Below are 12,911 nucleotides of genomic sequence, written 5' to 3'. Positions count from 1 at the left end.
CATCTCTCTCCTGACATCAGATCTCCCATCTCTAACTGCTTGCTAAACACGTTAAATGTCATGTAGATATCTTGAACTCAACATGTCCAAAACTGAACTTATTATCTTTCCCCCAAAGCATCCTAAGTTCGCTATTACTGTCTAGGATACCACCATCCTCCTGGTTCCCTCTGGCATCTCCTCCCACAAGACACCCTGTCTCCGCAATCCAGATCTTTTCACTGGCTGTTTCCCACTCCTGGGATGGCCTTCTCATTTCTGCTTCCTGCCTTCCCTAGCTTCCTTCCAATTTCAGTTAAAATCTCAACCACTAAAAGAATCCTTTCAGGGAACTTCTTAATGTTAGTGCCTTCTCTCTGCAATTTATCCTGTATGTATGTACACAGACATGTACTACATATATGTGTAGTACAAGGTCATTTACAAGTTTTCTCCTCCCCCATTAGACTGTGTGCTCTTTGAAGGCAGGGACTTTTTCTTCTTCCCTCTATCCCTGTCACTTCACCTGGCATCTGGCACTTAATCAGTGCTGCTTGACTTGACTTGTTGGGTAGAGACTTTTTTAGTTTCTTTCCTGTATCTGCTGTTTGTCTTTCATTCTCAAAGAGGACCATGACATCAAGATGATGACATGACTTGCACTTGACTTGGATTTTGAGTGAGGGAGGGCTGTGCAAGGTCACCAACCTCACTTTCTCCTCCTGAGCCATCTGGGTCCCCTGGCCTGATAGTCATCAGGAGGACTGGAGGGGGCCCAGGATGCAATGGGCCATTTTAGACTAAGGTCTTACCATATTCTCACTTTGAGTGAGATACAACCATTCAATGAATATGCTTCTTTAAGTAGTTACTCATGGAATGGCTCCTTTTAATAAAGAAAAAAAAACAGTAACAAAAAAATCTAACTAGGAGGGGCAAACCCTCAGGGTTCCTGGGTAAAAGAGAAACATTTACTATTTAGGATCTGCAATGCAAAGTGTAATGCTGAGTTCAGAGTAGGCAATGAGTGACAGAATCATGGGAAAAGAATCCCCTTTGATAATACCAAGGGAGGGCCTCACATGGAGAGACAGGAAGGTGCTTGTATTCATTAAAATATCTTCAGTAAATGCTTTTTTACAGAGCTCATGGTACTTAAAACAAAGACAAGACCTGATCCCTCCTTCCTGAGGGCTCACAAAGTACCGTAGGAAGAAAGAGCAAGGACACAAAAGACAAACAAGTCACACAAGGTGGCCACGAGAAGCAAGATAGATGACTGCCAGGAGCATTGGAGTGAGGGTGTTTGGGGAGGCCATCAGGAGCCTTGGGGTGCTGGCTACTCCTCACAGGCTGAGGAGGGGGAGGCCAAACAGGGCAGCAAGTCTCAGCACAGTCAACTTGGGGGAGCAGTGAGGAGGCTAGTGAGACAAGTGGCTAATTTTTGCTCCCCGACATTGTCCACCGTAACCAATCCCTTTGGGAAGGCAGGTGATAATCCCAGAGCTTTGTGGTCTCCCTGGATTTCTCACCCTTGAGGCCTTGGTAAATTTCGTGTGTGCCGACATGGCTAATTGTCACATAGGACTTCTTGCAAAGAAGGATCACTCCCAATTCCAAATTGGGAGGGTAGGGCCATGGGCCTGGAACTTGATTTCAGAAGAAGAAAAACCAAGGACCAGGTGCCACATTCAGACAGAACATGAACTCGGGTAAATCCATTTTATCACTCCATGTTTCCCTGTATAAAAAACCTCTCATCTCAGATACTTCTCTACCATCCTGTCTTTTTCCCTCCAATTCAACCCGTCACACCCTTTTTAGCTCATCTCACATTCTCACATGTGCTGAATGCATAAAAAGTTTAATACCATGAGAGGGTAGTTTAACAAAAAAATTATTTGACCGAACTTAGTTATTTTAAACCATTTTATTAGGAAATGATTTCTGAAAAGAATGAATTTCATGATAAAGTGTAATAAGATTTAAACAAAAGGAAGTCTTATCAGAAATGTGACCGAAGAGTCAGCAAACTTGTAGAGACAGAAAAAAAGAACAGCTGGCACAGGCATCTGCATCTGGGAGACAGAGACATTAAAGAAAGGGGATTGAAAAGATGAAAGATGGGAGGAAAGGAAGGCCAGAGGAAGCTAGACTGTTCAAAGGAGGCAAAAGCCAAAGCTAGAAGGATGCCAAGAGCAAAGAAAGAGGACAGAGAAGCTGGAGAGGAGGCAGGACAGGCAGCAAGAGGATGGCGCAGCTCAGAGGTGGGCACATTGCGTGAACCCACTCCAGCCTCGGCATGGGATTTGGGTGTGGACTGTGGAGGGCAAAAATGCTACCTCAGACATTCTGGGGAGAGGCTGATGGAAGAGACCTCAGAGGTCAGAGTTCAACAGAGAGAAAGCCAGGGCAAGAGAGACAAGGCAAACATTTCAGGGGCTGGTGGAAGATCTCCTTGAAGTGTAGGCATATGTAAGCCAGCACCCAACACGATCTTTGACTTCCAGAGCAACCCTGGAGAGTGATGAGTGCATCTCTCTGGCGAGATCAATTGTCCCTTTGTGGAGCGGAGACATTTCTCTCCTAGCCAGTTGAAAAGTTATTCTCTTGTAGCTTTTCTCTAATCTGTGTAACTTCATGGTTTCTATTTACTCTTTGGACTGTCTGTTTTATTACAAGTATCTGGGGGGAAGGTAACTATCACCTCCCCTTCAGAGTAACTGGGGAAAGTGGCACTGCTGCTAGCCCCTAAAACAATCATGATCCTTGCCTGCCAATATTTGAAGTGTGGTATATAGACACTATTCTAGTGCAACATTCTGTCTGTAGATGGGAGTATTAAAGGAGTGGAAACCTCTTCATTCCTAGATCTCCTGGATCCCAGCTTATCTGCCCCTCAGCTATAATCTCCCTTTGGAAATATGGAACGATGGAATGCAACGTCCAAGATCAGGTCAGAAATATATCAATTTACGGCAAAGGAAAGCCTGCCAATTGGTGGCAAACAGACCCACTATTTATTAAATCTGCACATGATACTGCTTAGGCTTCTGTCACTATTATTAATATGAAGAAATGGCCCCCCGAAAGTTATTCTCTTCAGGCAATGTATGTTGACATGGACATCCCCTCAGGGTTAATGACAGACATGCTCCAACCCCCCCTCCCTGAAATGAAGGAAGACTTTCCACAACCTTATCTCTAGGCTGCAATGAGCTGATGGCTAATTGGCTTAATAACTGTTTATTGAAGGAATGCTTGTACATTTTTATGGGCTGGCAACTTGCCCTAGCCTTTACACAGCAACATGGAACGATGAAAATCACTTTCTTAATCTTGTATGAACAGACTTGCTAGACAACGAACTCCTAGACAGCAGGGCAGAATATGGAAGCCCAGCGTCATCTCTTTACTTGTGCTCTGGCGGAAGAGGTGTCTCCCTTTTCTCATCACCACTGACCTCTTCAGAGATTTCCTGGCTTAGCCACGCCTTCCAATCAACAGAATTAAGAAATTCCATCTGTGATGACCAGAATTGCCTTAAGCTATCCTGGTACCAATTACTTCCAAAAATGGCAGGAAAGATAAGCCAACCACAGGACAGGTCCATTGTATCTATCTCACAGGCAGCACACCTGTCCAAGTAAAAGAAGAAACATACACTGAACAGAGAAAGTTCAGGCCCAAGCCGCGAATCTTCCTTCCCTCCCTCCCTCCACCATGCTCACCCTTGGTCATGGTACCAAGTGCCCAGCTCAAAGTTGAGAACCTCTGGGCCCTTCGTAACAGGAGAGAATGCCTATCAGCCCAGAATACAACAGGCTGCTTCTCTCTTCAAGGAAGGTGGATGAGCAGGCTCTCAAACCCAGGGTAGGGTGGCAAAGAGACACAGAGAGCAGAAGGCATCCCCGGATCTCTCTCCCTCCCCAATGTACAGACTAACTACGACTGGCTGTGAAAAGCTGAGACCTTTCTAGTCTTGGTTGTGAAGAGAGCAGTACTCTTCTGGTCTCTTTAAAGGACCAGGCAGTGTGGCCTAGTGAGAAGGGTGCTGGTCTGAGAGTCAGAAAGATCTGGGGTCGATTCCAGCCTTTGACACACCCTGGCCAAGGGCCCACGATCAAATCACAACCTCTCAGAGCCACAGGAGACCCTTTATGGCTATGTGTAAGTGAGGGGCTGGGGTGGTGGCAGGGGTGTGGGGGGAAGAGGGGGGAAGGTTGCCAATTTGCATAGATAGAAAGAATCCCCAAACTAGGAGTGCCCTGCTCCCATGAAATCATAGGTCCACCGTGAAATAAGAAAGGGCAGGATGTAGTCTGGACAAACCAAGGCAGAACCAAAGGCCAGACACAGGGCTGGGCTACATCTTTCCAGATGGCTAAGTTCTGGGAGCACTGCAGACAACAGACACCCCACACCTGTCTTGGGGCCCTGGGATCTCAACAGAACAAAACCAAAAACCTTGCCGCCCAAAGTGCATCCGAAGTACTCACAGTTTCAGGAAATAATGGACCGTGACATCATCCTCTTGACGGAACTCCAGGTGGCTAAGATATTTTACCATCACAGTGAAGAGACCCTACCCAAAGCAGAGGGAAAAGTCAGGAGCACAGAGGCAGACTCCCTTTCTTAGAAAGATGTCACATAGAATGACAATTCCAGGTACCAGAATGATCAGGGAGCTCTACTGGGGGGGACTAGGTGTGGAAGCACAGGAGCTTTGGGGACAGCAGCGATGGAAGGACTAAGTTGCCCCCGCAAGGGACAAATGGAGTCCCATGAAGGAGGACTTCTTGTCTGTAGGCGAAGGATTGGGCACCCCCAACTCTGCAGACACAGCCCAAGGATCTGCCCATCTGGGGCCAAATTTGAGCCCCATGTCAACACTCTCAGGGTCCTCCTCACAGGGCCCAGCCTTCTGCAGCTTGCTTTGAGATATCTCTCACTCTCCTTAGGAAGTGGCAGGTCTGAAGGGGGGCTCCAAGTTACACAGAAGCCACAGACTCTCCTCCCTGCTTTCCATTTTCCCCACACTGCTTCAACCCTGGGGACTGCACCTACCTGATGACTGGAGTAGTCATTCACATCACTCCTGAGGAATTGTTCAATGATCGGATCATCTGCGGGAAGAGAAGGACAAGTTGGCCTCATTTCGCTGGTACTGAGAGAGCTCTGTTTCCTGTCAGGCTGAACTCCAGACCCTCCTTCCCCCCAACTTCACCCCCACCCCCACCTCACAGTGGGGACAAGCAGCTTTTGCAGGGAAATCAAGGACCATGGAATCATACCCTTGATCCTCCTTGAAGAATACGAAAAAAGCAGCCCAAGGGGTCCCCAAGGTCATGTGGGCACTCCAAGGCAATTCCACCAATAGAGAAGAGGCCATCCTCGAGGGGGAGCCAGTGAGTCACCAAGAAGACTCAGCAGCTGGGGGAGCCTCAGACATCATGAGCCCTTTCACCTCCACAGCTGGCTCCATCACTCTCCAGCTCTAGGCACTCTTTTCCACTTCCGTGGAACTTTGAGTTAGTTCCTCAATCAACGGGGCTCCATTTGGCAAGCCCTGGAGCAAAAATGCTCCCCACTCACTCAGAAGTTGCTGGAAGACTGCAAAGTTTGGGGACCTGAAGGTATCCACTCTTCTCCTCTTCATCTTAATCCAAGTGTCTCTCACTTCGGTCACCATCCATTCATATCTCTTTCTTTTCTTTCCCGGTCTTCCTTCGGAGTCAGGCCCTTGCCTGTTCTCTTGGGCAACATATTTGCTGGCTAGAGGAAGAAATGGTATCAGAAACCACAGAGTAAGACTCCAAAGACAGATCTCTGCCTCCTCTATTGAACAAATAGGCACTGCAGAAGCCAAGCTCCAGGCTACCCTGGCCTGCCCTACTCCTACAGCAGGGGGAGGAGTCAAGGGGGCTTTTGTCTACTCTGTTGGGTGGAGATGTCCTGCCCAATAAAAGGAATACAGGTGAAAGAAGGGATTCTCAACCCTTTTCCTGTCATGTGAACCCCCTGGCAGTCATGGGAAGCCACAGTAATGGTTTCTGCTTCAGAGTACACAGCTGCAGGAAAAGCTTAGTATCAACCAGAAGTTAGGGAAAACAAAATATTCCTTTCTTTTTCCTCATGGACCCCCTAAAGTCTATCTATGGACCCCAGATTAAGAGGCTCTGGACTAATCAAGGGAGAATTCATTCAGAGTCAAACATTCTGCTACATTTTTGCCAGAACCAAGGTAAAAAAAATTGTTTTCTTAATCTCATCCTAAAGATTAATGGCAATCAGGACTTCATTTTAAAGTCACCATAAAGGCCATAAAAGAAATGGAATTAAGGACAGCATTTGCCATTATTGTTTCAAGGTTTCTTAATGCTTTTTGGATTTTAGAGCACAAACATTTTCCCCCTTTCCTCCTTGTAAAAAGGAGGCTATCTTTGACAGCAAACATAATGCTCCATACCCATAGCACCCCTACCTCTCTTTATCCAGGGGGCCCCTAAGCCATTCTCATTAAGCTGAGCTCTGCCGCCATGGAATTTTTTAAACTGACACTTTATTGTCACCATGGCAAATACTGTGCTCCTGGTTCTTGTTTCCTGTCTCAGAATTAGTTCATTCAAATTCATCTGAATTCTTCATCGTTGTCATTTTTTCATTTTGATTTTGGCCAGGCTCCTTGGGTGACTGTATCTCAACTCTCTCCAAGAGCCACTTTTTCCTAAACAGATTGGGGTCCATTTATCCTCCTTCCGACAGCTGCGTTCACTAAGATCACAGACAACTTCTCTGGAATCCTGAGTGGGAAAAACCTTCAAAGGCCACCTAGTCCAAAGCTGTGATGTTACAGCTAAGGAAACTGAGGCCTGCATAGGGAAAGTGACTTGCCCAAGGGTACCTAAATAGAAATCATCAGAAGCAGGATCTGAACCCAAGTCCAGAGCCAGAGTCCTCTTCACCGGCTATGCTCTTACTGAATGAGAATGCTGAGACTGAATACCGCCTGTTTCTCCAGCCCAATTGTCCAGTCAGAGACCAGTGGAGAGAGCATAATGACTTGAGCTTAAGCTGAGGAGGACAAAGGACCCAAACTTCACAATCTACAGGGATATGAAGCTGGGTGCAGCGGCTGTGCTGCTGGAGAGGATCACTGGGGTCCAGGATATGACCTATGATGGTCTTAGCCATCATAGAACTAAAGCAGACCAGGCATCTGCGCTAAGTCTGGCACAGATATCACCAAGCCCTGGGAGGAGAGGGCCACCAGGCTGCCAGCACTGGCTGGAAACACTGAGCAGGTTAATTCTACTCAGTATTCAGATCAACCCGCAAGTAGCTGCAACACTTCCAGCCTGAGTGAGATAGAGAAGCAAAGCCTCTTTTAAAAACCCCAAAACAAGAATGAACAAGAACCAACACAGAGCTGGGGAGGAGGACATGCTTGCAAGATACATGGGAAAAGGATTATCCTCTAGTCTCTTGTAGGTGAGACCCAGTGTCAAGAATAACAGGGTAAGTGGGAACAGAGGCACTCCAGGCAGTGTGGGAGTTATCCAAGATGGCAGATCATGAAAACCAGTTGATAACAAATCCAATACTGTACCACAAGTTGATGGCTATTGGAGGATGAGGACGACTGGCAAACAATGACAATGTTGATGATAATATCGAGGACAGAATTGGGAGAGTGAGCAAAGGCCCAGGGGCTTTCATTGGAATAAGTTCCCTGAGCCTCAGTTTACCCTCACTGCCTTTCATATGTTCTGATCACTGGCAGGTCAGAGAGGAAATCAAAACTCTTCAGACTGATGTTAGGTCTGTCCAGAACTCCAATGCCATCTCTAATGCCATCAGATGTCTTTCAGTCCCTCTCCACTGTCCCCAAATGAACTCTTCCATGTCCTCCAACACCATTTCCCCAAGATGTTCCTGCAAAGGTCCATCCCTCTAAAGCCCACACATTGAATCACAACTATGTCTCATTTAACCTCAGCTCAAGGGTTTGGACCATTCCTGGGAGAGTAGTGTGGGGGCCCAGTGCTCTCAGGTGATCACCAAAAGGAGGTCTTGGAGGGACCAGTCATGGATGGGATATAGTCATCTCCCCAAACCAGTCTCTTCCTCCCTTGAATTCCTTCACCCCTTACTTCTTCTCTCCCCCTCCACCCATCACCCACCACCAGGGGCTCAATTTTCACTCTTTCAAATCTGTCCCCATTTAGGGGCTTTCCCAGGGGTCCCCTTCACTCCTCTCACCCCTTTACCCTCACCTGAATTTCTTGGATCAGCTTTCATGTCTCTGATCCTGGTGAAGTGTCTGGTCGGGAGAGCTGACCAAGTCCCCCTGGGTGAAGAAATGAAATGAGGGTCATTTGTCAACTCTCCTGAGACTGTTGAGATCAGTGACCACAACAACTAGGTGACCATTAGACTCTAATGACCACCTGCCCTCTATATCTGTACTATGTTATGTTATATGACATTATTATAGGAATGGTAAAAAGAAAAGGGGGTATATACAGAGCTGGGAGAAAGATCAGCAGTTGCCCAGTACTACTGAAAATCCCTGAAAGCACACATTCTGCCACTGGCCCACAGGGAACCAGAAGGGTTGAGGAAATTGGGGGGCGGCACAGCAGCACAGGGCAAGGAGGAAAGGAGGAAGAGAAAAGGGGAGAGGGAAGGGAAAGGGGAGGGGGGAGGAGTGGGAGGGGAGGGGGAAGGAAGGGAGGAGTAGAAGGGGGAGGGGACATGAGGGGAAGGGGAGGGGACATGAGGGGAAGGGGAGGGGACATGAGGGGAAGGGGAGGGGGAGGGAGGAATGGAAGGGGAGGGGAGAAAGGGAGGAGGGGGAGGGGAGGGGGAGAAGAGGCAGGGGAGGGGGAAGGGAAGGGGGGTTGGAATGGAAGGGGAGGAGGGGAGGAGTGGAAGGGGGAAAACAAGTATGGAGGGGAGAGGGAGAGGCTATTCACATGGCTTAAGGAAAACACTCCACATCATGGCGTGTGGGCTCCAGATAATGGAACTGTTAGGGCTCTCTAAAATGGCCTCAAATGCCAGCTCGCGTACTAGGAAGCCATTAGAAAGAAAAGGAATAAGCATTTATATGACGTCAACTATGTGGAAGGCACTGTGCTAAGCATTTTTTCTCCATATTATTATTAATTAGACCCATTATGGGGATGGCGCTGCGATTATCCCCATTTTGTAGCAAATGGAGGTTAAGTACGTAAGGGGTAGAGGCCAGATTCGAACTTAGGGCTTTCTTTTTGCAGAACCAGTGCTCTGAGCACCATGGCGCCACCCAGTCTCCCACCCATCACCTCCCCCTGAGAGCCTGATTCGCATCGGCAACAAGGGCTAAGATTTGCCTGGGTGGCTAAGGAGAAGCCGGGTGGTGCAGTGGGTAGGGCACCAGACCAGACTTCCAATTCAGTCTCACGTACTCCCATGCCTCCGGCAAGTCTCTCCACCTGGTTACCCCGTCTACAAAATGGGGGTAACACTAGGACGGGGCTCCCGGGAGGGTTGCAAAAAATAAAATGAGATATTTGCAAAGCGCCCCGCAAACCGTGAAATGCTATAGAAATTCTAGCTGCTAGGATCACCTTCCACGGAGGGCGATGGGCAAGGGGGCTTCACCAACCCTGGACGGTCGGAAGGAACCAGGAGGCAGAGTCTTCGCAGCACCGGACACGCGCCAGGCACCCCGGGGTACCGGGACCCCATGGGCGCCTCCCTCCCGGGGAATTTACCTGGATCTCGGTGTTTCCAGGTCCTGCGGCTTCCTCGGAGGCCCAAAAGCGTCCTGCAGGCCTAAAAAAGATGCCCCTGAACTAGGCCGGGGAAGGACTGCCAACCAGGCCGGGCAGAGGCGCGCCGGGCAGGGGCGGACCGGCCAGAGGCGCACTGGACAGGGGCGCACTGGTCGGAGGCGCACCGGCCACAGCAAACTCCCTCAGAGAGGGTGGCGGAGCCTCCTCAGGCCGGATCTACCTCTTGGTCTAAGCACCACAGGCTCAGCAGTGCCACTGCGCAGAGTGCCAGGGGGCGGAGTCTCTACTTTCCCCGCTCTGAGAGGGCCAGGTGGTCCAGGTCAGGCAGGTCGAAGATGGACCAGAGTCTGGAGCTGCCTCCCACACAGAGGAGAGTCAAGGGAAAGACGTGAAGGAGGGGGCAGTGAGCATGGCTGTGGTGCTCAAATGAACCATTTTAACCGACAGTTTGTTAGCTTGTAGAAGAAAAACTTCCCTTCCCCTCCCCCTCTCAGGCCTGTCCTCCCGCCCAAAGCAAGGTGGGCTTGGGTGCACAGGAGTGTGCCCAGGGGCTTGCTGGGAATACCATTAAATTCCAAAGGCTCTAGGGCCTTTCCTTCTTTTGACCCAGAGTGGAAGCATGGCAAGGGGAGGGGGCCTACAGTCTTCCCCATCAAAGTAAGGCATGCATGCAAGGATGCTTGCCCAGGGAATGGGAGGCATGTTTGCAAGAATGCTTGCATGAGAAAAGTGAGGCATGCTTGCAAGAACTCTTGCACAGGAAAAGTGAGGCATGCTTGCAAGGATTAACCAGGAAGGAAAATTTGCTATTCAGAAAGGAAATAGAACAAAGGGGAAACTGAGTCAAGGGGATCTTGCAATTTCCTTCCTAAGGCCATTTTCTCAATCTTTCCAGTGCAGAAATTCACCTGGAGCAGCCTCAGAAGGCACTATCTTTGAGCAGCTCATAACATTTCCCTTGAATGGAGAATGGCTGGTATGATGAAAATTCAGCAACTGAAGTCAAAACTGGAAACAATATCAAATTACAGTTCCAGTAAATGTTACTTCAAATAGCAAGGTTCACTAATGACAGCCCATGGCAAGATACAATTATTATTTACTCTTATTATTATCCAGTTGTTGCAATAGCAGTTAACAATAAACATGATTTACCTCCCGTACAAAAGTACAAGGTCTTGTCTTACTGTTCTTTCCAAATTTAAAGACATCCTGAAGCAAAAATCAGCCCTCAGGGTTTAAGAAAAGAACCACATTCATGCAGCGAATACATGATTATTCACCACAAACCCAGAAGAACACTGACCATCGTCAATTTCCAAACTAACAAATATCTGTATCTGAAGGTGTTCCATATTAACTGTTAAGACATAAATAAAATCTTTCCATCTGGGATCTGTTACGACTGAGTTGGCTTAACAGTGTAACTTTAATACGTACTATGAAAGGTGGAATTTCGTAATTTTCATAATCAGAAGACAAACAATTTATTAGGTTAAAAAGTCACTTCTCATAAAACAAACTTGCAGCCCCCTAACTTAGGTTGTGAAGCGTCCTAGTTTCTGGTTAGAACACTACACTATTTAAGAATGTCACAATCATCTTTCAGTAACTACTTTTCCATGCTTATAAGATTTCATAGCCTTGCCCAAATAGAAAGTGTGTCGCCAATGTGATATAAGCAGCTACTATGAATATGTATGTATGTGTATACATATGTACGTACGTGTGTTTACTCTAAGGATCAAATCTCACAGTATAATAAGCACTCTTCACTCTAGACTAAAGCACCATAACATTTATTCTGCACACTAGCACAAGACAAAACATCATTCGAGAATATACAAAAACAAAGTTTAAGAGTAACAGGAATATTTGCACATCACCAGACCAGGGAACACTGACATCTGAATTCTTGTTCACATCTGGCGGGAAGGGCCTTGATGATTGCTACTCAGAGTCCCTAACCCTGGAAATCAAAAAAGTCTCAAGCAAAACATCCTTCCCATGAGCAAGCCCCCCTTAAGCAAAGATTTGGCACCTGATTGGCTCAATACAAAAAGGCATGAAAGTGGGGGCAGAGACAAGATGGCAGAGTAGAAGCAGAGACCTGCTACAGCCCTCCCCCCAAACCCCTCAAAAAACCTGTAAAAAAAAATGACCCTCAACAAATTCTAGAGCAGCAGAAGCCACAAATTGACAGACTGAAGCAAATTTCCAGCCCAAGACAATCTGGAAGGTTGATGGGAAGGGTCTATTGCACTAGGCTTGCAGCGGAACACAGTTTGGCACAGATTGAGTGGGAGCAGGCCTTAGGGGACTGAACTGCTGATGACTTCTGTGGATTCCTGACAGTTCAACCCACAAACAGTAAACACAGCTTCAAAGGTCAGAGCGAAGGGTCTCTCACCTGACTGAGAGGGGAGCATGGTCTGGCCCTAGCCCCAGCCCAAGCCCCAGGGTGGCTGCAGCCACTGCTAAAGCTGAGGCTACTTCTGGAGCCCTCCACTTAACAAAGCTCAAAAGTCAAGTAATGGGTTAGGAAAATGAGCAAAAGGGAGAAAAAGAAACAGACTATAGACTCTTACTTTCTAGATGAAGAAGTATTTTCTTATGTCATTGGTGACAAGGAAGATCAAAACATACAACCAGAAGAAGACAACAAAGCAAAAACTCCTCCATCCAAAGCCTTTAAAAAAAATATGAATTGGTCTCGGGCCATGGAAGAGCTCAAAAAGGAGTTTGAAAATCAAATCAAAGAAGTAGAGGAAAAATTGGGAAGGAATATGAGAGTGATACAAGAAAATCATGGAAAATGAGTCAACAGCTTGCTAAAGGAAACCCAAAAAATGCTGAAGAAAATAACACCTTTAAAATTAGACTAACCCAAATGGCAAAAGAGGTCCAAAAAGCCAATGGGGAGAAGAATGCTTTAAAAAGCAGAATGTGCCAAATGGAAAAAGAGGTCCAAAAGCTCACTAAAGAAAATAATTCTTTAAAAATTAGAATGGATCAAATGAAAGCTAATGACTTTATGAGAAATCAAGAAATTATAAAACAAAACCAAAAGAATGAAAAAATAGAAGACAATATGAAGTATCTCATTTGAAAAACAATTGACATGGAAAATAGATCCAGGAGACACAATTT

At 47.1% G+C, this 12,911-nt stretch overlaps 1 protein-coding gene and 1 long non-coding RNA gene across 2 annotated transcripts in view; one reads left to right on the top strand and one right to left on the bottom strand.

The window, feature by feature from the left end:
• The window catches only part of LOC140515681 (uncharacterized), a 28,672-nt gene extending 17,768 nt beyond the window's left edge, over window positions 1–10,904 (top strand). Inside the window, exons 2-3 of the long non-coding RNA XR_011971133.1 lie at window positions 2,851–2,935; window positions 10,657–10,904. This is a non-coding gene — a long non-coding RNA (uncharacterized lncRNA). The remainder of the gene's footprint in view (window positions 1–2,850; window positions 2,936–10,656) is intronic.
• On the bottom strand, window positions 3,210–10,022 carry LOC140515680 (speedy protein E4A-like). The gene is made up of 6 exons (XM_072626512.1): window positions 9,741–10,022; window positions 8,256–8,329; window positions 5,575–5,754; window positions 5,047–5,105; window positions 4,479–4,564; window positions 3,210–3,617 (listed from the first exon to the last, which is right to left on the bottom strand). Exons 2-6 carry the CDS (start codon window positions 8,278–8,280, stop codon window positions 3,392–3,394), a joined length of 576 nt encoding a protein of 191 aa, XP_072482613.1. The 5' UTR covers window positions 8,281–8,329; window positions 9,741–10,022; the 3' UTR covers window positions 3,210–3,391.
• Window positions 10,905–12,911: the final 2,007 nt, after the last annotated feature.

Source organism: Notamacropus eugenii, chromosome X (assembly GCF_028372415.1).
Source record: "Notamacropus eugenii isolate mMacEug1 chromosome X, mMacEug1.pri_v2, whole genome shotgun sequence".
In the NCBI taxonomy this organism is placed as follows: Eukaryota; Metazoa; Chordata; class Mammalia; order Diprotodontia; family Macropodidae; genus Notamacropus; species Notamacropus eugenii.
This window is presented reverse-complemented; position numbering and strand designations above follow the sequence as displayed.